Source organism: Phaethon aethereus (assembly GCF_964289735.1).
Source record: "Phaethon aethereus genome assembly, chromosome: 6".
Classification (NCBI taxonomy): domain Eukaryota; kingdom Metazoa; phylum Chordata; class Aves; order Phaethontiformes; family Phaethontidae; genus Phaethon; species Phaethon aethereus.
Genome location: NC_138580.1, coordinates 32,361,552 through 32,385,781, shown reverse-complemented (window position 1 = coordinate 32,385,781; position 24,230 = coordinate 32,361,552). Strand labels below are relative to the sequence as shown.

Here is a 24,230-nt window from a genome sequence, read left to right as displayed (position 1 = left end):
CTGGGAGGGTACAAAGCCAGTTCCCCTCTCTGTATAAAAATGAAACTCAGTAGACCAAAGTGGTATATTTTTAAAAGACTGACACCCCAGATACACAGTGGAGAGAGCATAACTCAGCCAGGTTGCTGATCTGTATTAAACGAATGCATGCCCTTTAAGTATAAAACGCTATGCTTGCTTAGAGCCCAAAGTGAACATGTCATTTGATACACAGTGAATTGATCATGTATAAAAATAACTATTAGCCTACAGGTTAGTGTGCTCCTGCAGAGCATCCTCCCTGCAGAGGTTTGAGTCTACATACCCTGCAAACTGATTTTAAACTTTCAAATCTTAAAATACCTCAGTGCTTTGTTGTAAAACACGGTGAAGAGCTATCCAGCCATCAGACGACGAAGCACTGAAGTGCTTCACAAGCATTTACATTACAGCCGCCGTGCACCTCAGCCTGTGCCGCTCTCTGAAAAGGGCGCGCGCCCCGCTTGAGGCCTGAGGCCCGGGGCCAAAGAGGCTCCCCGCTCCACCCCGGCCTCTCCTCAGGGCCCGGCCAGGGGGCGAGACGTACCGCCCTGAGGCCCGCGGGCAGCACCCTTGCCGCCTGGGGCCGCGGCGTGAAGGGGAGAGGGCGTGAGAGCGGCGGGGCAGGCGAGGGTCCCGCGGCCGGTCCGTGCGTGATGGGGGACCCGGCGCGCCGGCGGCTGCCAGTGCCGCAGAGGTGTGAGGCAAGGCGTGAGCCGCGCAGCGCAGCGGAAGGACGGAAGAGAGGAGAGGAGAGGAGAAGCAGAATCTCCTGTACAAATCCCAGGACCCCACTCACCGGCAGCGGCGGCTCAGGCGCACGCCGACACCGGAGGGTGAGGCCGGACCCCGGGGCACACACCCGTCACAGGCACCGTCACCTCACGCACTTCGCTAAAACCGTCGTCCCGCGGAAAGTGGGGACTACAACTCCCAGCATGCTGTAGCGCCCAGCCTGTCGCGCATGCGCGTCCGCATGCCTTGTCCCAGGTTCTGGACGGCAGCCGCCGCAGATCTCGGCGCGCATGCGGGATCGGTGGCGCGGGGAGCGGGTGGGTTTGAAGGAGACGGAGTGTCATGGCGGTGGGCTGGCTCGGCCACGGCGGGTGGCGGTTGGTGGTGTGGCGGGGGTGAGGAGGCTCGTCGGGCCGGGGGCGGGGCGCCTGCTGTGTGGGGGGCGCCTCAGCCGTGGCTGGTGCCTCAGCCGTGGCTAGTGCGGGTCCCCGCAGGGCGGGAGCGGGCGACCGCCGGCGCGGCAATGGCCAGGCCCACCATCATGCCCACGAGCGTCAGGGCGACCGCGCCCGAGGCCTTCATGGTGCTCCAGCTGAGGATGAGGGTGGTGGAAGAGCAAACCAGCGCCCTGGCGCGAGACCTGGAGGTGCTTGGTGTCGACAGGCAGAGGTAGGGAGAAAGCAAGGGTAAGCTTTTTTCGTTATGAGAGAGCTCATGCTTTTCTTCATCTTGTTCACCTTTGCACACGTTTGCCATGCTTTGCTGTTCTCAGTAGGGGAGCTGGTAGTGGCAGAGTTAGCGGGAATTGGCTACCGCAGCCTCGGTTCATAGGAAACCTTCCAGCTCCATGAAACTTGGTTTCTAACCTACTTGCCTCTGTAATGCATACATGCACTGCCAGGTAGGTATGCATACACAGAGTAGGTCAGTCTTTTCTCCTTTTCAGCCTCGAGCATTTCCACTCAAAGACCTCAGAAACACGTGCTAATCAGCCAGCCATTAGCCCTGTGCAGGCCAGGGTGGCATTTGTGGGAGAAAATACACTGTGGAAAAACTGTGAAACACTGGTGAATCGAATGTGTCGGTTAGAGAGTGTTGTACAGACACTGAAATTAAACATATTCCGACTGCAGACAGAAAAGGAGCTGAATCCAAAGCATGCAGGTAGTAAAAAAGTTTTTTTACCACCTTGTTCTTATTGTCCCTCCATATGCTTTTTCTGCCAGTGAAAATTTTTTGCCTTTTCCTTGTGGCAGCCCAGTTGGAGCAGCGTCTGAATGCAACCCACAAGGAGCATTTGCAAGAAATGAAGATTGTACAGGAAGAAGCAATGAAGTTGCGCCAACACTTAAGTGATATGAAAGAGGCTGAAGAAAAGGCAAAAGAAGAAGTTCAGAGGCTGAGTACTGCTCTGGAGATTACAACTGCATCCAAGGTACAAAAGCTTATGATCTTATAGTTTCAGGTATGAAACAAACTTGTTAATTACATAACTATGTTCATCTCTGACATAGTTAAACAGAAAGTATACTCAGCCAGATAAAGGAGTTTATGATATATTGTTGGCAGTAAGGGCAAACACTTTTGATAATGGGAATCTGTGCTTCCATCAATTAAAAAAACATTACATAGCAAATAAAGAATAAAAATAGTTGAAATTTGTAATTCTGTCATCTTCGTGACTTAAGTTTATTTCATGTGTAGAGTTCTCAATAGCTTTTCTGTTTTTCTAGGAACTTACATTTCTCTGGTATTTGTCTTACAAATATTACTATCTTCCTTGAAGAGAACTTCAATGGAGTATGTCACTCAATCTCCTTAATTGTGTTAAAGAATGCATGGCTTCTTAGTGCTTGCACTCATGTTCAGTGCTTCAGAACAGAAATCATCAGACTGGAGATAGAAATAAAGTTCTAGGTATTTGTGTGACTGTTGCTTTTTATAATACCTATTGCTTTTGCAATAATTATGAACATGTGAGGATAAAAATATCTGTTCCTTCCATCTTTAGATGGATGTAATGATTGCAGCAGAGGAACTGAGGAACACAAAACAGAAAATTAACTTTAGACTTCAGGAGGTAAGTACAAGAGCAAAGAGCTTAGTAGGAGGCTGAACTTGCCAAATATTATTTAAAGATTTGAAGAAGATCCTTCAATAATATTCTGGTGCAATTTTGGAATGTGCACAACCCAAAGAAATCTGCCAGCCATGCTTATGATTAAATACCCAGACAGAATGTCTTTCATATATGAGCTTGAAGTGTTTGTCCAATCTGCTTAATTAGACCTGCGTCAGAAATTGTTTATTTTTTCTAGCTAAAAGAACAGCTGTCCCAGGAGATCAGACTGAGGGAGTCTTTGGAGGAATCCCAAGCAACTGTGATGTGTCATGTACAGGACATTGAAACAACAGTAGAAGCAGAACGAAAGCAGGTTTGAGAAACTTTCAGTCTTTTTTTGTATCTGTTTTCATTTTCTCATCTGGGAGGAAGAGCAAGAACTTGGATGTCATTCCTAGGAACCAGTTAAAAACACTTTATAATTACAACACCTTGTACAAACGCTGATCAGAAGACATGATGTAGACAAACTTCCTGCTCAAAGTAGAAGTATCACAAACACTGGATTGGGGCAGTGGTGTGTGAACTCTAGCAGAGTTCAAGGACTGTGATTCCATGGCTGCTTTAGGTTTTGGGATTTTTGTTGTTTGGTTTGTTGGGATTTTTTAATAGTGCTGCAGTATTGTTCCAGTTAGGATTCCGCCCCCCAGCCATCTGATCTGAATGTTTCAAGCTTAAATCTGGGACCATTGCCCCTTATTAAATCATTCCACGCAACTGAAAAAAGTTTGACTTCATAATCTTTGTAACTACGTCTCAGATTTGTGGGCCACAACTGGATCCTGCCTTAACCTCTTCTTCACCAGGTTAAACAAGCCTCTTTATAATGAGGTACTGATAAACCTTCTTTAAGAAAATGCAATTTCTGAAAAATACTCTGTTGAGATCTTAAACATTCTGGGAGTAAGAAGGTTTTCCTCATTAATTGCCATGATGACAAAGCTAGATTTTTGCTCTCAGCTGTATTTGCATTACCTAGCTATTTTGGAGTATGAGGAGGGGCCATAGTTCATGGTAGAAATGAACTGGCTTACACGTAATTCATATAACAAAACCAGTCCCGTTTTCTGCCTGCATACGCACACATTTGCCACATGCAGTCACTCTAACACTTCTGAATTCATAGCAACAGTTTAGTACAGATAAAACAAAGCGAATAGCAAAGTACCAAAACTTAAATAACTAAGGGTGGGGTTTTTTCAATTTTTTGATGATCATCAAGGTCTCTTTGTTCCTGAAACATATTACTGTATTTTTTTTTCCTATGTGGCTTTTATCATCTTTGTGTTCTTCTACAGCAGAAGTGGAAAAATGTTGGATACATTATTGAACTTTATGAATTACACATCATGTGAGAAGCAAAGGCTTAGTTTAATTCATCTATCACTTTCTGATGGGTATAGTTGACTGTGGTATATTTATTAGTTAGTGTTAAAACAAAAAAAAATTCCTCACAAAAGGGCATGAGGCAGACTTGTTAAAGTGCCTTGAGTGTTGTTATTTCACCTTCATCTTTTATAGCTTGATCTTTTAATTGTTCAAATTTATTAGATTCTGCCTGTTATATAAAAATGATTATAAACACACATACACTGGGTTACATATAGAAATTGAGTTGCTTGCCATAAAGGTCTTCTGCAGAAGATTAGGACAAGCAGAAAGAGAGGCAACTGATCAGGCTATATCTTTTCCAGTTAGATGGTTTTCCAGAACTTTTCAGGCTCTGAAGTTTGCTTAGCTTTACCTGACTGAATTCTGAATCTTAAAGAATAATCTGTGATATCATTGCAGGTGCAGATATTACGGCAGGACTGCCAAGAGTTGCGTAAAGATGTCCAGCTAGCCCAAGTGAGGCTGCAAGAGGAGCAGGAAAGAACTGCTCAGCTGAAGCAACAGTGCACACAACTGAAAGCTGAGCTGGGTATGACAGTGTGTTCTTGTCATATGGTTTTAGCCCTTCTCTCATTGCTTCCACAGTGAGAGGAAAGAAGCACTGAGGTCCTCCAGACCTGTGGCAGCTCTATCAGTTAAGAGGAATGGAGGACATCTTAAGAGGTGATGAAATATTAAAGGCCTTTAGTTTGCATGTGATGTTTCTAAAGCCTCTTCTTACCTAGAGGAAACTGATAACAGTGGTAATCAGGGTAATGAATACACAACAACAGTATGAAAAGATTCCATGAGCATAAATTCTTCTCAGTGGAGACTTCATCTAGCAAGTAACCATTAATGCATGATTCCTGAACTGATGTGCAAGTAGCCCATTGCTATTGAGTCTTTTACAGCTGATTAAAAAAACGTGCCCTAGTAATCATCAGTATCAGGACAAGCATCTTGGATAAGCCTCTAGTTCATCTCATTTAGATTCCCATTCTGTTCCCCCAGGTTAGGGGAAGCTCCATATTGTCCAAATTAAAAGGTAAGTGTTCCTAACAATTTATGGAATCAATTTTTTAAAGTAATTTTGCTGAAATATTGAAGTTATCAAGAAAAGTGTTAAAGAACACCACATTTGTAGAAGTCTTACCTGCTTTTGGCATATTCAGTAACTTAGCTAAACGGAAGCATTAAATCAAAATGTCACCGTTTAAAATTACCAAACAGATAACAAAGAATGTCCTGACATTCTTTTCTATTTTTAGACTCCAGGAACTGTATCATTTCCCAGCTTGATGAAAAAGCAAAAGTAAGTTGTAAACAAGTGTTGGTGAGGAAAATAGCTAAATAAATATCAGAACAGCATATATGGGGCATTTTACGTGTACCACACTTCAGAGGCAGAATTTTTATGTGGGCAAAAGCCACATGTGACCAAGGCTACTAACCATTGAATGTCTTATTTTAGGGTTGCCCTACTTATTTTTTGAAAGATTAACTTTCATATTCTACTGAAATATCAAAACACTGATAGCCATGCCCTCCTTGGAAAGCTAGAACTGACCAGGAAACACAGTTGTGGTAGCACAAGTATTGCATACAAAGGAGACAAATAGATGGATTGGTGACTGATACTACGGAAAAGCCAAAGTCTTCATCAACTGGATACTAAAATAGGCTTATTGCCTGTGTAGGGACTGTGTGTGCTCTCTGAAGTCTTTTCTGAAAGAGTGCGTTTCAGTGAAGATGAAGTAAAAGTTCAGCTTTGGATGTGGGGTCTCACAGTGCTAGCAAAGGATTCCTTCAGTTGTGAACTGTACCACTTCTGGCAGGGAGATCTTTTAAGTTCAGAAGTATGGAGATTAATTATAGTAGAGACTAATAAGTTTGAACTCAGAAGGATATAAAGTCACCCTCCACTTCCAAAGCTAAGTTAGAGCAAATAGCACTTTGGTTATTATTTCAAGGTATATTTTAGAATGAGGCATGTATTATAGGAGCCATGTCTGATGCTTGCAAGAGCACATAGCCATATGACAACAGCTTAAAGGAAATAGGCAAGTATGAAATGAAGACTCAATATTTGTAAAGTCCCTAGCTAAATTACGTTTACATTTTTTCTCAGTGGATGTTCTGTTTTATTGCCCCTTAGATTGCACAACTGTCCTTCAGCAAAAAATGCAAAGAGAACCTGCAACTTCAGTCCAAAATGACTGCCCTGCGAGAAACAGCAGAGAAAGTACAGGTAATGAAAATAGCAACTCTTTCTTGTTTCTAAAATGGAAATAAAGTATAACAAAACAAGTGATTATAGTGAGAAATGATTTTAGATTTGCTGGGAAGCCTTAAATGCAGGTCAGAAGACCAAGTTTAGTGCCCTCAGGTAATGCAGGCTAATGAACAACTTCCAGTGAAGGAATTTGATCACTAGCCTATGTAACCATTCCAGATTTCCCAGCCTTAAGGCTGAAAAGTTTTCTTCCTAATATTTATTTTGCATCAGCTTTTTTGAAAGTGTCTTCTTCAGGGGCCAGGACATACAGAACTACTGCTGCTCCCTCTTCTATCTACCCTTGAAGTAGTACATTTATATGGCTTTGCACCTTCAGATTCGACCTCAATATGTTTCTATTAACGAGTCAAGTATGGAGCACCTGCTCGGCTCAAGTTTCCTTTGCCTTTTGGGACAAAAGGTTGACCTCAGTACATTCTAAAAAATTTTATTTACTCTACTTTCCCTTTTTTTAGAACATATTCTAGAAAACATTTTCCTAGTCCCCCCCGCCAACAGATATGTGTTTGTTTCACGGTGTTCACTGGTAATGGGATTTGGATATGTCTTTCACAGGAAAGTTCCATTTTTCTTTGGTTATCTACAGTAATTAAACTATGAAATTAGGGGTCTGTTTTCACTTTTTGCCTTCTTTGCCTTAGAAATACTACTTTTTTGGAGACTTCAAAACTAATAAGTGATTATGCTTGATTGGTAAAAATTCTCTTTTTTCCCATTACTGTAAACTTTTAACACCTTGGAATAAGTCTACCATAAATTGGGACTACCTGAACAAATTTTTTTGAAATTTTCTACCTAAAATAGATTATTCCACATCTGCAAGAGGTTGTTTTTTTTTTTAAGTTTCTGACAGCCTACTGTGCAGAAAAAAAAAACCCAAACCAAGACCCTGAAAACATGTTTGTCATCCTCTGCCTTCTATCTAACCAGGTTCTTAATGACCACTTAAGCCAACAATGCTCAGAGCTCAGCACCACACTCCAAAGTGTTGCCATGGAGAATGCTAAACTAATTTCAGATCATCAAACTATGCTTAAGGTATGTAGCCTACTTTTACAGTCCAAGAAAGTTGTCTGCAGCTCAGACATTATACAACAGACTAATTCCTAATACTGATAATCTGTGGGAGTACAGTAAAGTACATTACATGTAACAATGAAAGTTCTATAAAGGTGTGTTCTATAAAGAAGTGTTAGTGTTGTTCTTTGGCAAAGATTTATTTTCAATACAGAAAAAAAAGTCATCTTATGGGGAAAGAGTGTAAATATGATAATACTGTTTATAGAAACATCCTGTAACAACCACTGAGAAAGAGGAACGTGGGGATTATTGGGCATTGCAAGTACAGTAAATGCAGAAGCTGAGCATAAGTAATAAAGATCTGAGATTAAATATAAAAGAAGGTAAGGTGAACTCAGCTTTTACACTCTATTCAAGCAGCACATCACAACATGCAGAACTATAGGGATGATGCAGGAGTTCAATGACAGATTAACAGCTTTGTAAATTAATTACTCATCCCTCATCATTCTAAGATCAGTGTTATTGCCTGGGTAATTTTTTCCCCTTTAGGCAGAACAAGAAAAGACTCGTAAGCTGCAAGAGCAAGACTTGCTTCTGAATGCTGCCCATGCCGACGTTCTCAGAGAGCTACATAGTGTGCAGCATGAGAGGGCTCAGCTTCAGAGCGCGCTGTGAGGAGTTTCCTTGTCTGCAGCCTGTCTTCCCTTCCTCCATTGCATTCTCACCACCTTGTGTTCTGCTTCTCTAGCACTTGCTACTTATTAACACAGAAGGGCCAGTTTGGTATTTAATGTGGGGGCCATCATCTGTCCTTCTGTTGTGCGTAGAACTCCAGCTTGGCTATTTTGTCTTTCTTTAGGGAGGCCTTGCATACAGAGCATGGCAAATACAGGCAGAAAGCAAGCCTTGCTGAGGAGGCAGCAAACACACAGAAACAGCTTTTGGAATGTACTGTTGCTAGACTGCAAGGTGAACTTGAGACAGCTTTGCAAGAGAAAGGATCTCTGCTGGTGGAAAAGGAAGATCTTCAAGAGGAGGTACAGAACACTTACTGTTTTAAAGCTATATTCTTGAAGGCTGCTTTAGGACCCACATTGCTAGAGTTATTAACAGACCAGTTTTGCTTTCCAGACGGTTACTTTTTGCTATTGCAGTGGCAAGCGTGACACACTCTCCCCTTTCCAACTATGCTTATAGTTTGACCTGTAATATCTCTTCTCTGGAGCATAAAAAGAGAGAACAGGGCAGCTCTGCAGATGCTATTTCTGAACTTTGGTGTTGACTTGCAACCTTCAGATCACCTGTTCTGGAGATGCATAGTATTTCTGTGAATCTGGACATTTTCAGGTGACAATGATTTCACATTTCTTTTAACAGATAAGGACGACAGCAAATGAAATAATACAGGAAAGGAATAAATTGGAAGTGGAAAAAACAGAGAATGAGGTATCTTGCAATATATATGGCTGTTCTTTAAATTCAGTGTTGTCTTTCTCTGAGTTTTCCTTTCATTTTGCTTACTCTCTCAATTAAATTATTTCTAAATAGAGTGATATTTACCATAGTCATATTGTTCACTTTTCTGTTTGGTTTTTTTCATGTCTATATAGATGTGTCCTTTGGAGCAGCAACCCTACTGCTACCTACACAAGGCCCTATTTGTAGTAATAAGTTTTTTATGCTGTTGTGGCAAATGATAAATAATTTTCAGCTTCCTTGCATATGCATAGCCTGGAAAAGGAAAGGCAGCGTTTGTGGCATAAATGAGAAATTCCTTAGTGTTATGACAGAAGTCAGCATGGTTGGTAGAGTTTCTTTCACTGTTGTGGAAGGGCTCTCTGAAACAGGAGAGACTATACCTAATTCATATGTAGTGCTGAGGTTTTGTGATACTAATCACAAATGTTGTGACTGGAAATCTTGGAGTGGTATGATTAGAACTGGTTTTTGTTGTTCATAGCTAGAAATGATTTCAATGAAATTCACTTTGAAAACACGAGAGGAAGAGAACAAGAGGCTATTGCATCGCTTGGCTGCACTGGCACATGAACAGGTAAGTCACTGATAAAGTAGATAACTGATGACCCAACTGATCTGTAACTGTAGCAGGAATCACAGAATCACTAAGGTTGGAAAGGACCTTCAAGATCATCAAGTTCAACCATTAATCCAGTACCACCATGTCCCCTAAACCATGTCCTGAAGCGCCACATCTACATGTTTTTTGAACTCTTCCAGAGATGGCGACTCCACCACCTCCCTGGGCAGCCTGTTCCAATGCTTGACCACCCTCTCGGTGAAGAAATTCTTCCTAATATCCAATCTAAACCTCCCCTGGCGCAACTTGAGGCCATTTCCTCTTGTCCTATCACTAGTTACTTGGGAGAAGAAACTGACACCCTTGTCACCACAAACCCCTTTCAGGTAGTTGTAGAGAGCGATAAGGTCTCCCCTCAGCCTCCTCTTCTCCAGACTAAACAACCCCAGTTCCCTCAGCCGCTCCCCATAAGACTTGTGCTCCAGACCCCTCACCGGCTTCGTTGCCCTTCTTTGGACACGCTCAAGCACCTCAACGTCCTTCTTGTAGTGAGGGGCCCGAAACTGAACACAGGATTCGAGGTGTGGCCTCACCAGTGCCGACTACAGGGGCACAATCACTGATTGTGATTCAAGGTGCTCTTTGAAGTAATCTGCATTTTATGGAGAGTGGCTGATCAGATTAAGGAATCAAAAATAGGAAAAATGAAAACAAAAGGATATCTCAAATGTTACTCCATCTTTTTAGATATCTGTGTGGGATGAGCTAAGAGGCCTATACAGAGCTTGGTATTGGACATTTAGGTATGTCATTAAAATCCTATGACTCCATTCCATTTTCTAGTACAGGTATACATATATATGTACAGATATACAAGCTATTCAGCTTGTGTACATTGGGAAGGTATTAACAACAGTTTTATGCCCTTTGTGGACAAATTTGCACTTGGGACCTCATTCCCGTTTTTAACTTGTTCCCATTCCATTATTTCTCACTACTCTCAGTCACCTTCATCAGGATACTTGACTGGTTCTAGAAAAGTTAAGTAAAAGCTTAGTAATACTGTGCTACCAGTGCTTTTACAATTGTTTTGTTTGGTTGTTGTTTTTTTGTTTGTTTTGTTTTTTACAGTGTTGGATGTAATGACCAGTTGTATGCATTGGAGATCCTAGAGAAACACTTAGCTGCTGATAATTCTTCTTTAGCATTGTGATGCTAGGACTTTAACTGAAACGCCTTTTGAGTATTTGTTATTTGATAATCAAAGTTAAATTTCTACATTAATTAGTCTGTAGCATATGTATAACTTTTTTCTGTTTAACACAGAACTCCTTTGACAGTCATCAGTTAAAGAATATGAATCAATAGAGCATTCAGAGCCTTAAAAAGTTGCCTGATTTTTAATTTTTTTGTATTCTTCACGAAGTTATTTTAATTCTGTCCATGCCTTCTCATTCTTCTAGTTTATTTTTCTTCTCGGTTCCTGTTGACAAAGACTTTTTTCATCTCTCCATTTCTGTTGCCTCTACTTCTAGTGGCCTTCTTGTGGCCATGTGGAAGGTTGTGCCAATTTGAGCAGTTCTTCCTAGAGGTAAGCTCTCTAGGAGGAATTTATGCCATTTGGATATTTTTTTCTTTAAATCTGTTTTATTGTTTCACCTTATTGAAAATTTATACCTGAAGCAACAGAGGAAGGTTAAAATACTCAGGGAGAAAAAGGACACTGAATACCTTTTTTGTTGCTTTTTGCCTTGTTTTTCCTATGGAGTGGTGATGTCTGCTCTTTTTTCCTCAGTATACCCAGCAGCAGGTACAACAGGTGCTGGCAGAACTGACTGACAGCAAGAATAAACTGGCCTGTAACAAAGGAAAACTTCAGGTACCTTTCAGCATCCTATTTGTCAGCTCAAATGGGAAACTCATATTTTTATTTTGATCTAAGATAAGGTTGTTTAACCTTAGCGCTTAAGGACTTAATTTAGAGGGAAATGCTTATTTATCTTCTCTACTTAATGTATTTGTGTAGTGTCAAACACAAATATTAAGAGTTCTGTATCAAAATCATCTTTGATCCTGCTCATACTGCCTTTGGGTGACAAGATGCTGTTGATGTAGCATCTTTAGGATTTGTGATAATGAAGTTGCTTAATGTGTGAAAACAGTAAATGGCTAAGGACCACCAGGGGGCATTAAAACAAAATGTGTGGGTAGAAAATTGGTTGAAAGATTAGAAACATGGAAACCTTTATAAAAAAAATACAAATTAACAAGGAGGGAGGAAAGCTATGGTGATAAGCAAAAATCAACACCATACGTAAGGTTTTGTAAGCAGAAGTTAGTTAGACAGTAAACGAGGAGCTGAAAGTAATGCTTTTACTTCAGTGTGACCTATGTCATAGAATTTGGGACAAATTGGTGCAAAGATTCCTAAGGTTCTTTTAAAAACAGCACAGAATGTGCTGAATAGTGATTATTAGAGAGCAAGAAGGCTACATTTATGCAGTTGTTCTAGGTCTAATGGTAGTGACAGAAGGAAGTGACCAAGACATTATACTTAGATTTAAAAAAGATGAATTTAATCTGCAATTATTTCTATGGAAGGGTAAGTTAGAAGCAATTCACTTGCTACTTCTCTTACTATGGTACTCAGGGAAAAGAAAACATTTGCTCTGGGCTGAGAGACATTGTCACATCACTCTGCTTCTGTGTTCCAAATAAGATTATGTTTTTCCATTTCTGCACTAAAAGAAAGCTGAGCTATTTTGCCACATCTCTTTTCTTAAGACTGAAGTGCAGAAGCTGGAGGAAGAGCTGTAGATTCATGTTTAGATGATAGTGAGCTTTGCAAGTGCATTACTTAGAGACAAAATACACTCAGGTGAAAAACTTTGAGCACTTCTTACCCCTCAGTATTAGGGTCAGACTAACTAATGCTTACATAGCCATTAGAAATCAGATTCAATAGACTTTTTTCTGAAAAACAGAGCATATGTTTAGTGTTAGCTGTAGCATTCTAATCTGCAGCTGGAAACAGAACTTAATTTTATCAAAACTAACGTGAGAACTATGGAAGCTCAACCTGAACAGAGCTGTTTTTCATGCAACTTGGTCACATGTATTCAGGCTAGAAAACGCACAGTTTACAGGATTATAAGGTTAGTCCTCAGGATTTATTATTATTTCGCAGTAAGAGAACAAATAGTTGCAGATAATACTTGTCTAGCTATATTGCTGGGAGGTAGAGAGTTATTCTGCTTCAGTCTGTTCACTCAGACGACAGTACAGAGAAGAAGTCTGTTGTCCTGGGCAGTGAAACCAAGCTTGTAGGTACAAGACTGTGAAGTGGACTCTGCTCTGTCATGAGTTTGCTATTCTAAGCTGTAAATTCAAGTAACTGCATTGAGACTTCTGTTCACAGGCAAGAATGAACTCATAACAGTGAATGTTCTTTACGGACTCCCCTTGCTTCCCAGATACCAAAGCAATCTAGTAATACATTTTGAGTTGGAAAACTAAAGAGGCAAAAGTGACAAACTGTCAATCATATCCATAATTTCCATGCCATGATCTAGAAATTAGACAGAAGATGTAACCACGTTTAGGACACTCCCTGGAGAGCAGGAGGTCCTATTTTTGCCTTCTGTTGCCAGAAAGCAAAATGAATCAAAGTTTTTCTTGTACTTTATTCTCCATCATAGAGGATGGTCCATCAGATAGTCAAAGGCAGTTATGTTGATGATTGGAATCCATGATCTGAATGCTTTCAGATTTTGGGAAAGTTAGAACACTCCGTTCCATTGGTTTGTGGATATAGAGAACTAGCTGTAGAAAGGTCTCACAGTGGGAGTATACCAGAAGGGTGCTCAGAACTAGGGGCTGTGCTGGCTCTGCGGAGCTGTGACAATGGCTGATATCACAGACTTCTAATGAAGTTCCAGGCAGCACTGTGTCTCGCTGCTGCTAAGATACAGAGGGAAATCACATGACTTTGGATAACGCATCATGGGAAGTGTCAGAGAAGAGACCTTAAATATCTTCCTGAAGTAATGCAGACATAGGAATAAGATGTAGCATCTACTTGTGCTCCAGTGGATAGATATTTTTGAGAGTATTTTTTCAGTTACTGGTTTTGGTACTCATATCTTCACTGCCTTCAAGGGCTGACTGATTTTGTGGTAGGAATGGCACCAAAAAGAAAAAAAATTCCCCCGCCAAGTCTTGGCAACAGAAGTCTTCTGATCATAATGCTAGGTCAGCTGCAGGCTCAAGAGAAGAAACTATGAAATCTGATATACGTACTTGTACTCACTGCTCTACTTTACACTGAGTTCATTTTGAACAAGATGAATGTTCAAGAAACTCTGTGTCTGAATGTGGAGGTTATCTCAGAGTCAGCTGGAGGATTCTGTTAAATGCTAAAAAGAACGAGAGAAAAACTGGAGGATATAATAGACATTCTCCCTCCAAGATCATTGACAACGGATGGTCTACTGGGCTTAGTAAAGAAGATTTTAATGTGGTGAGTGATGACCATGAAATGCAAGTTAGAATGATGGTTAATTTCAATGGGCTAGTTGATGACTATGAAGAAATGGCTGAAAGTTAACAGGGACTAAAACCTTTGAGTGTTTTTTATTTGAAAGAGATGCAGATGAAAACTTAGGCTAAGCAACATTAGAATCAACACCTAGATTTGAATAAAAGCCCAGCTTCATGCACCTGTGGCACTTCCTGAAGCCTGGCTGCCAAGAATTCAGAAGCATTGGAACTATCAGTTAGTTAAAACACCCACAAAAAGCCCTAAGAACACCACCACACACTCAGCTTGGGCTTAAACCAGAGGCAGAGCAAAGCTTATGTAATTGGAAGGAGCTATTTCTATGTTCAGAAACATTGCATGCTCTTGCACTGCTGCAAGCATGCAGTTTACTTATAAAAGAATCTTTTAATAAAACTCTAATAGATGACTGATTTTTCCTGCTGGTTTTCCTAATGATTTCTTTTACTGCAGATGGCAAACTTGCAGCACCAGCTGGAGGCAGCAAAGGTTGATAACACTAAGGTGACAGCCATGTTGGAGCATGTGTTAGCTTCTCATAACAAGATGCAAGCAGCTCTGGATGTGGTACAAACTGAACTGGGACACAAAGACACTGAAATCAGTAACCTCAGAAGAAACAAGTAAGTGAAACCGATACTGTTTCTGTGGTCTATCAGTAGTACGGTGGTGAAGACAGATACAGTTGAGGACTGGCATCTTCCCCATGGTTCTGCCTAATAATCCAAAGGACAAGTTTGTTTGAAAAGTTTCCCATATCCTTTCCTGCAACACTGAAACACAGTACAAGTGAACTTGTAGCTAACTCTGCAAGCTTGGCAGGTCTCATGTGTCTTGTGGAAAGTAGGTAAAAAATAATTTAAGTTTAGCTTCAGTAACAGGCGAAACTTAATTTGATTAAGTTAGAGATCCAAACTGTGAGATGGTCACCGCTTCAGAGGAGATGTGCACAAATTGACTTAATGCATCATTTTTTTTAATCCTATTTCCATTTTCAGAAGCCAGACTCAACAGAAAATACAGAGGTTGGAAACAGAATTGGAATGTTGCCAAGCCAAACTGGTTGCCTTGGGAAGGCAGCACAGCAACCAGGTAGAGCCTGCATTTTTCTGTAGTAACAGCCACCACTGCATTTTTTGTGTTAAGCAAAGTACCTTTTCTTTTTCTGAATACAGTATGGTGTGACACTTTCACGTGAATCAAGGCAAAAATATTCTATCAACTTTTGGCTGTGGAGCAGGAAAATAGTTACTCAAGTGTTGCAGGAGACAAGCCTGTCCTCTCTAAAAAAATTCCTTGGCTTTATAGGTTTTACAGTCTGCAGATGGATACATAATATGAACAGAGATTTTGGAAGTTTATATAGCCTTTATTTTTTTTCTTATTAGAATGGAGGTGAAAAAGAGTCCAAGGAATCACTTTCATCTCCCCTCATTATGCACAACCAAAACACACTCACTATTGACAAAGAACATTTTTTTCCCAAGAAAGTCATGGCTATATGACAAGATGTTCTGATCCTTCTGACTAAGCCAGTCAGTGGATTGGCATTGTAAGGATTCCCATCTAGTTGCCTGTGCTTAGGACATTTGTAATCAGACAGTTAGTGAACATACTGTTACTTCCTGCAAGTTGATACTGACTGGGAAGGAAAAAAAAAATATTCCTGTCTAAGCTTTTTCATTTGGGTAAGTATAAATCTGATTTATTGTTACTGCACAGGTGGAGCCACTTTGTAAGGTATTAGAAAGCGGAAGAACAGACAAGAAACTACTTTGTTTGGAAGAAGTTCTGCAGGCCAATAATAACCCGCAGAGCAAGCTGATCCAAACTCAGTATGAGCTGAAAAGTAAGGAAACTGAGCATCAACAGCTGATGGTCTGCAGGTAAGACCAGATCCATGATACTATGCTTGAGGAGAAATACTACTTTGCACTAACGAAGAGCTTTATGGCTTTACTCATCTATGAATATCAGCATTGACTGTATGCGGAGCCAGCAGCATGATAAATTCATGCAGAACTACAGAAGTGAGCTCTTTCACTTGTTCCCATAATGACACTTTGACCTACTCTGCTGTACTGAGGAGCTACTTACCCAGGGTCATTATGGCACTTCCACAAACAACTTTGCCATGAGGATAGCAGATACCACTTTCACTCTGAAGTGGCCTGCAGTAGCTATAGCAAGGAGAGCACAGGATAGCTGTTTAAATTCCCCACACAAAACTGAACACTAGTAAGTAAAAGCTGAAACCTAAGTGTAGGTGCAGTCTGAATCTCCTCATTATCCTTTGTCTAAACAGGCTTAGCCATTTAATTTTATGAAGGAAAGTAAGTTGTCCTAAACTGTTTTTTCCAAAAAGTCTGTTTACCTTGTGTAGCTATTTTGAACCTTTTAAATAAATGGAATATGAAATATTAAAAAACACATCTTTGAGCAGTAGTGGTACAGAGAATATATCCAAGACAAAAGTATTGAGAATGGAATCATCTTTCCTATTCTTGTGTTTAAAAAATAACACCTATTAAATATAAATGTGAATAACTTAATTTCTTTCTTCTTTTTAAAGGGAGCAGCTAATGCAAGAAGCCAAGACAGAGGAAAAGATGTATGCTGAACACTTAGGGTCTTTGAAGAAGCAGATTCAAACTGACCAAGAAGCTTCCAGGAAAGCTCCCTGTCAAGAATCTCCTGAGGTGAGAAGGGATGGAATTAAAAGATTTCCTTGAATGATTTCCAGAGAAGGACATCTGCTTTACAATTTTCCAACAGAACAAGAGCAGCTCACAACAAATACTTGTCTCCTTTTCCATTCATCATGGAGTTGTCCATTGCTTGTATGCATGAATCTTGTCATGTGGTGGACAGACATTTTGGTGTCCATGCACAGTGATATCTGTGCTCTTTAACTTTTTCAAGTACTGCTCTATATCTCCCAACACTATATACCTCATTGTACATAAGATCTGACGGTCATATCAGTCATTCCAGTGACTTGAAAAGGATAATCTGGGGTTGCATAGCCATCTCCAGGGATAAATTACTGGTTTGGAAGTCTGCTTTGTTTCTTGGGAGCTGGATCATAAAGCTCAGCATAACCTTAGTATTAATCAGATCCCAGCATGCACTTTTTTCCCCTTTGTTAGAAGAGTATTAAAGAGACATCAAACCACCAGGTGCGATAGCGTATTTCAGATACAGCAAATCAATTGGCTGTGCTGCATATTAATTGTTGTATAGAAAGAACTAATTCTTAGAGTTAATGTGAACTCACTTTTTCCTCTTTCCCCTAAAGACATCCCTTGAAGAATCCTCCTCCAAACTGGCTGAAGTTTCCCTTGCTAACAGGGAGCTGTGGCAGAAAATAACAGAGCTGGAAAAGTCTTTGTCCAGTTACAGGGAAAAGCTAAAAAGCCAAAGAGCTCAAGTCAAACAATGCCTGGCCTATAAAGCTAACACAGAAAAGGTAAAGGCATGCACACATTTTTCAGTAAAAACAGATGTCCTAGCTGAGAACTCCTTTTTTCCCTGCACCGAGTAGGACTGCTGTTGATCCTTTGCAGTGGAGCTAGACTTGAAATTAAAACTGACTCTGGACTCAGATTCTGAACAGAAGATGAATAGATCAATAGCAGCTGCAGTAATTGTGTGGCTTCTTCTGTCGTCCCTCCCCCCATATTAAATACGATGCCATAGAGTCCCATCCCCCCATTAGATTTTTATAGTATTTGTCCTCTATAATTATGTGGATACAGTCTATTTAATTATTGATTGAGCCAAACATTCCTTGTGTAGCGATTAGTCCCTTTCCATCCTTTATAGCTGTAGAACTTAGAGTTCAAGTGATCCCTGATCCTAAATGAGAATCTATACTCCTTTGCAGCTCTGCTACCTGTTTGTTCCCCTTTCCCAGGTGGGACATGGGTTCTCCTAACTTGAATCTCGTAAGGCAAGAAATAAGGACACAATGTGCAGACATCCATAGAAGTAGTTTCCATGTAACAGCCAGTGAGCCTAAAAAATTCCTAAAGTTTTGCTCCTCTCAACAACTTCCAGGAGACTGAATCTGAACTGAGGAAAGTGGAAGCAATAAAAGAGAAGTATCAGAAGAAGACTTACGAACAGGTGAGCTTTCTTGACTAGTTTCCTGAAGAGACTGATCTGCTAAAATGTTATTGGAATTTCATTCTTGTGTTGTCTTCAGTCACAGGACGTCCAGAAATTTGTGTCAGAGGTGAAAAGTGTGCAGAGCAAGATGCAAGTGGTGTTGAAAAACCAACATGAAGTGCAAGTGCAGAACAGGCAGCTGGAGACCCAGCTGGAAGCAGAAAGAAGACGAAGGCAGCAGCTGGAAAACAAATGTCAGGTAGAGTAATAACAGCATAAAAAAAGCGATGAGACACCCATGGAAGCATTTGTGCAAAATCTATGGGGTTGTAGAAGAGCTGGTAGAAAGACTTTATGAACTCAGTCAAAAGATATTCCTATAAATCTTACTGTGCCTGTTCCAGAAAGCCCAAGTAACAACTTAACATACATTCACTCTATATCTGACTTTAGAGAGAGACAGATTATTTTTTTTAATGATTGAACTCTAAGCTATTTACAATAAAGATTGGAGAATCCTTCCATTATATTGTGTTTATTTGTGCCATGAAAAAATCGTATAGAAATTAATGTTACTTCTTTTTCTACCTAGAAACTGGAAAAAACAGTCAAACATCTGAAGAAATATAAAGAGAGGACAGAAAAGAAACTGAAGGAAGACAGCATAGAGTCAGAACAGGTGAGACTACTTATCATTAGAATAATAATTCATTGACAGTAACACAATGGTATTTCAGCACATTCACCAAGTAACCCTTTCAATCTCAGATATAGGTCTCTAGTGAAGAGTGAGGTGCATCCTTGGCCTTTTCAACTAAGTGGTGATTATCATATTTAAAAAAAAAAAATTTCAAAGTTTTTTCTGTGAATCACTTCAATATAGTGGGGCTGGTAAGAAGAGCTTTTGTCCCTCACAGGCTGTTTTTGTCAGGCTCGGGGTATCTCTGTTAACCAACCAAACAAAAGTGTTGTGTCCAATTGCACCCCCTGAGATGCTGGTGTCACTCTATATGTGACATCATGCAAAAACGCACATTTTTCCCCCCAGTTGTCCTTGCATCACCTCACCCTTGCGCTACTGTACCACAAGATCCAAATTATTATAGTTTGCATGGTTTACTGTAGTGGGTTGGGGTGGAAATCTAGCGGTTTAGATGTTTTATAGGGTATTAACCAGCATAAAATAAAATTTAAACAAGTAATAGAGGTGCCTCAGCCTGAGGTCTTACATGCAGCTTGTCAGTTCAAGTGCTGTTCTGTGATTAGAAAGAGACCTCAATAGCAAGGGAGTACTTCTACAGCATTCTTCAGGCAAGGTTAGTCTTCCCTCATCTTTCTCAGGAGTTTCTGGTACTCAGCATCCACTTTTCCCCCCCTCTTCCCGATGCCTCAGTATTTTACGCTGTGTTGGAGACCTGCGTTAACTTCATTACCCCATTAAGAGCGTGGACCCCCCTTGTAGCGAGAGCCTCTCTGATACATCCTTTTCACAGCAATGGAAGAGGGCATCATGGAGATGTACGTACCCCTATGTACAGGAGAAAGATTTGAGTCGTATGCTGCATTAACTATTCTCTTACCAGCTCTAATTACACTGCCTTCCTTAGATCACAGCTAGCCTAGAAGCAGCTCACCGCTGGTTCAAATCTAAGTTTGACAGCCTGCAGCTAGAAGTTGGGAAGAACCACCAGCCAAAGAACCCCAAAGAGAGCAGCTTCAAAAAGGACGTAAAGAAAGCAAGCACATTCATTTCAAAGGGAGAAGCAAAGAAAATAGGTGAGGGAAGTATTTGGCAGCTCGTTATCAGTCAGGATTTTTGTTTCCTAAACTTTCTTTTGTAGTTCCTTACACAGGGGTGGAAAACAGACCCCTCTTCTAATTTAGTTTGTTTCCTCCTCTTTTGCCAAAGGACATAATTAAGCAGAAAGTATTTTTACAGGTAGAAGATGGCTTCAAGGGACTGTTTCTGTACTTAGAAAAGTTCTGTAGCACATACTTCATGTCTTGTTGATGCTCATTAACCAAATACTTGTCCGAAAGCTAAGAGCTAGTATATTTTCTTATCTGCATTCACCTCTGCTTCAGCAGTTCTCCTTCACCTCCTCCATACCTTCTACAAATACCTTTTCAAAAGCTATGCTTACCTTGTTTGTGTAGGTTCATCAGCCTTCTCCATAATTGGTAGTTCTTATATAGTTGTGTAATTAGTTTTTGAGAGGTTTATGTATTAAACTGCTAAAACTTTAATCTCTTCTTTAGTAATGACAAAGATTCCCCAGTCATCAGCTTCATAAAACATGGCATCTTTTCCCAGGAGAAAAATCAAGAAGAGCTTCACCACTCACACCTCCCTGGACAGCAGGTCAAGGAGCCAACACCTCCAGCTCAACCACCAGGAAGGCCCACGTGAGCTGGGCAGGAAATGAGCTCACCTGACTGGGTGATTCCCAGCCCAGGGACAGCATCAGCTGTAGGCAGGAGAGTATCTCCTGCTAGCACCCTGGCACTGGAAGAATTGGGAACTTTACTTGATCTGACATAGTTAGATAGGTCTGTGTCACTGGGAAGGCCTTGCAAATAAAAGGTGCTCACAGGGCACCCATATATAGGGGACTTAGGAAGGCTTGTTTAAGTCGTAAACTCTGATTTGAATTGACTCATACCTCTCACCTTGTCTTTTTGACTCAGGTGCTTTGCGTTGTGAGACTGATATTAACAAGACTACGTTTTATAGCAAAACAATTGTTCTTTCTGAATCATTACTGTCAACTATATGCTGTTGATATGCTACATCTTTGCTTTTATCGCTTGTCTTTTACCTGCTTAGACTAAGGCCTGGCAGGTGCTATCAAAACAAATCTCAGAATGGTTTGCAGAGGGTTCAGGTGAATTACTGAAGACCGAGTCATGCCTCTGTGGCTGGATGCTGACGTGACTGGGACAGGGAGGAACTGGCAGGACTGGCTGCCTCTAATGTAGATGATACCTGGGTCATGGGAGAACATAAGCCTTGGGCTATTTTAGGAGCATATAAGGAATTAATTAGGTGTGTGGTGTTATACCACACGTCATCTTACCTTCATAAGAATTAGTGGAATTTGCTCAACCTATCCTAGTGTGGAACAACACACTGGGAGAAGAGTAGTTGAAACTGATGACTTAATGTCATAATGTGTTGAAGATGATTATAACATGGACAGGTTTTGTGCTTGTTCGACTAAAGATCAGCTCATCTTTGTCATGGCTTACTCTTCCACGTGGTTCCAGTACAACCTAGCTTCAGTATAGGTGGTGTTGCACTCTGATCTGCTTCAGCAGAGCTGTCTGCAAACTCCTCTGTGATCAATGGTACTCTTTATTTCTGTGGGATCTATATGTGTTAATTGGCGATACTTTTTTAGTTTAGTGGGGGGGGAAGTCTTGCATACCTCCGGAGCCTAGGAGTAGCCTGAAGACACACTGGAATTAGCTTATTCTGCTCCTCCAGAAATTTGGTCCTAAACTATAACCACTATAACCTGTGTGATAGCACTGTGGACTAATTCGTGGTGACCTGAGCCTCTTCTCCTTGAAGCAAATAGCTGTTCTAAGGAACAAGGGGTGGCTGAGCACACTATTAAAGCTAATGACACCTGAGCTTCATTAAATTGTACTGCTTAAAAGCAGACCTATGCAATACAGCTTTAGGTTTGTCCCAGTCAAGCTGTTTCCTTCAGAAATTGGTTGGCATCTGTGCCACACCTGCTCTGGTGTGTTTGGCATAAGCTGTGCTGTACCTCCACAGTGTCCTTGGGCAAATGGCAGTCAAAAGTGTCATCTAGTTTTGCTTGCTATGAACTCAAACTGTAATCACAGCTGAAAAACAGTCTTCTCCAATAGCACTTACCATTTAGCACTTCTGTTCATACTGAATGCTTGAGTACGTTGCCTAACAAGGGAGAAATGATTCTGACCTTTGCCAGTGCAAAAGGACAAAGCATATGGTAGCTGCGCTTGCATGAACTGCATGTTGGCAGGGCAACAGCATCAACCACCCCTCTGTTTTCCCTCTGCAAGAGTTTTTTACCAACATACGGTACACTTCAAGGGCTGGTTCTTCACCTCTTCCTTGTTCCAGAATGCCCTGCTCTGTCTAGGGCCATGCATCTGCAGTTACTTTGTATATTGAAGTGCAAAGTCTGATTATATGGCTGTGGCCTTTAAACTTAGTACTTGTATTTGCGTGGTAACAGTCTATTCCAGGTCCAACACATCCTGTTGCTTCTTCTAAACTTCTTTGGGGTTTAGGGTGGAAAGCAGGAAGATACAGTATAGCTGTGAAGGATTACTGTAGGCCAGTACCTTTTAACTTTAGCACTACTTTAAGTTTAGTCTATGCCTGCTTTAGCAAGTGATGCAGCTCAGTGGGTCACATGCAGAATGAAAGAGCAGGTCCAGGACATGTTTTGGATTGTTTTTTACTTTAGATTTGCTCTAGTCTGATCCTACTGACTGAATGCTCTCTAGCAACTGAAGCACTTCTGGAAGCCATCTTCTAACTTGTTTTCACATGAAAGGAAACTAGTTTGCTCAGAGCTTGCTCTGCAATGTGAACCACAGCATCGTGTGTGGCTGCTCACCCATTCAAAATATCAGAAGTACGTAATGGACAAGAACTTGTTATTTTCTTTAAACATAGTAATTTCAATAAAGATGTAGTAACCTAACACTGCTGCCACCTGCAGGATCAATAACAGGTCTACATTGCAAGTCTTCCCCAAGGCTTGGTGGCTGCTAAGCCTCTCAGGTAGTTGTAGTAATATTTGCAGTACTTAAAACTTAAATTTCTAAGCAGCAAAAAGGTTGGTTGTTTTTTTTCCTGTCAGTCTGTGGCCTTCAGCAAATGTGGATGGCAAACAGCTTTTTACACTTGTCAATGCTGGTATCAGGTAAGCACAACCGAAAAGGTATGATTCAGTTTTTAAGTCGGTCAATTTGTAGATGCTTTTATGAGCAGCCTTTTAAGTATGTCTTGAGTTAATGTTTTATATAAAATAGCTCTTCAGCCATAAACAGCTAACAACATTTTCATGGTTAAACCAGGTAGGTTGACGTGTAATGTGTTTGACTGAAACTGTTACTAATTCTCTTGGTGAGGCTTGAGGAATATTCCCAACATGCTGACAGGTGAGACTGGCATTCATTTTAGTGTTCTTTCCCTCTTAGTCTCTTGTTCTCGCTGATTTATGAAAGCTTTCCCAAAATTCTAACCATGGCTGGATTTCAAGCTTTTCCTGCGTTGCTGTTTGTTCCCACACATTCAAGGTCAGGCTGGACGGGGCTCTGAGCAACCTGATCTAGTTGAAGATGTCCCTGCTCATTGCAGGGCATGGGACTAGATGACCTCTAAAGGTCCCTTCCAACCCAAACTGTTCTATGTTTCTATGATTTTACATTTCAGTAATAACTGTCATTATTGTGAAGGAGAATTAGGAAAGGTGCTGGGTTCACCTCCCCCAGTGTTATGTTCTTGTGAGCGTCCTTAAAACAAGCTACAGCCAGGTAAGACTGAATATAGCGCAGCCCAAAATAAATCCCATAAATCCCTTACATAAAGTACAATGATGAAATGTGGAGTACATGTTCACAACTTCATCATTGGATATACTTAAAGCCAAGGTAAGCATATGTATTTTCTGTATGGATCTCATGTTCTGTGCTTTGCTTTTCCTTAAAGCAGGTCAGTTCACGTGGACTGTCCCTGTTTAAACTTTTTTATTGGGGAGCTCTCAGTCCTGCAGCATGTATTTTGTCTCGTGCTTTGTCTGAAGTCTTGCCCAGTCTAACCTGTTACTGTTACACCATTACAATGCAATGTATTTGTAATAATGTGTAGAAATGAAATCTAAGTAAAAGACTGCTGGTCTCATAACCATAAATGCAAGTTGGATCTAGCTAAGGAAAAATCCAAGTTCTG

The 24,230-nt window shown here is 40.8% G+C and overlaps 1 protein-coding gene across 1 annotated transcript; it reads left to right on the top strand.

Annotated features, from left to right (window-relative positions):
• Window positions 1-971: 971 nt before the first annotated feature.
• Window positions 972-20,700, top strand: CCDC150 (coiled-coil domain containing 150; the record flags this gene model as incomplete). Its single annotated transcript, XM_082001736.1, is given in 27 exon segments — window positions 972-1,070; window positions 1,248-1,422; window positions 1,700-1,917; window positions 2,010-2,188; window positions 2,765-2,833; window positions 3,072-3,188; window positions 4,667-4,796; window positions 5,518-5,561; window positions 6,405-6,497; window positions 7,476-7,583; window positions 8,118-8,239; window positions 8,428-8,605; window positions 8,946-9,014; window positions 9,529-9,621; window positions 11,402-11,485; window positions 14,618-14,787; window positions 15,163-15,256; window positions 15,887-16,050; window positions 16,737-16,863; window positions 17,463-17,531; window positions 18,224-18,292; window positions 18,372-18,533; window positions 18,867-18,953; window positions 19,882-20,050; window positions 20,589-20,611; window positions 20,613-20,660; window positions 20,662-20,700. Coding segments are annotated over 27 exon segments (2,988 nt in total). The 5' UTR covers window positions 972-982.
• Between the last annotated feature and the right edge of the window lie 3,530 nt (window positions 20,701-24,230).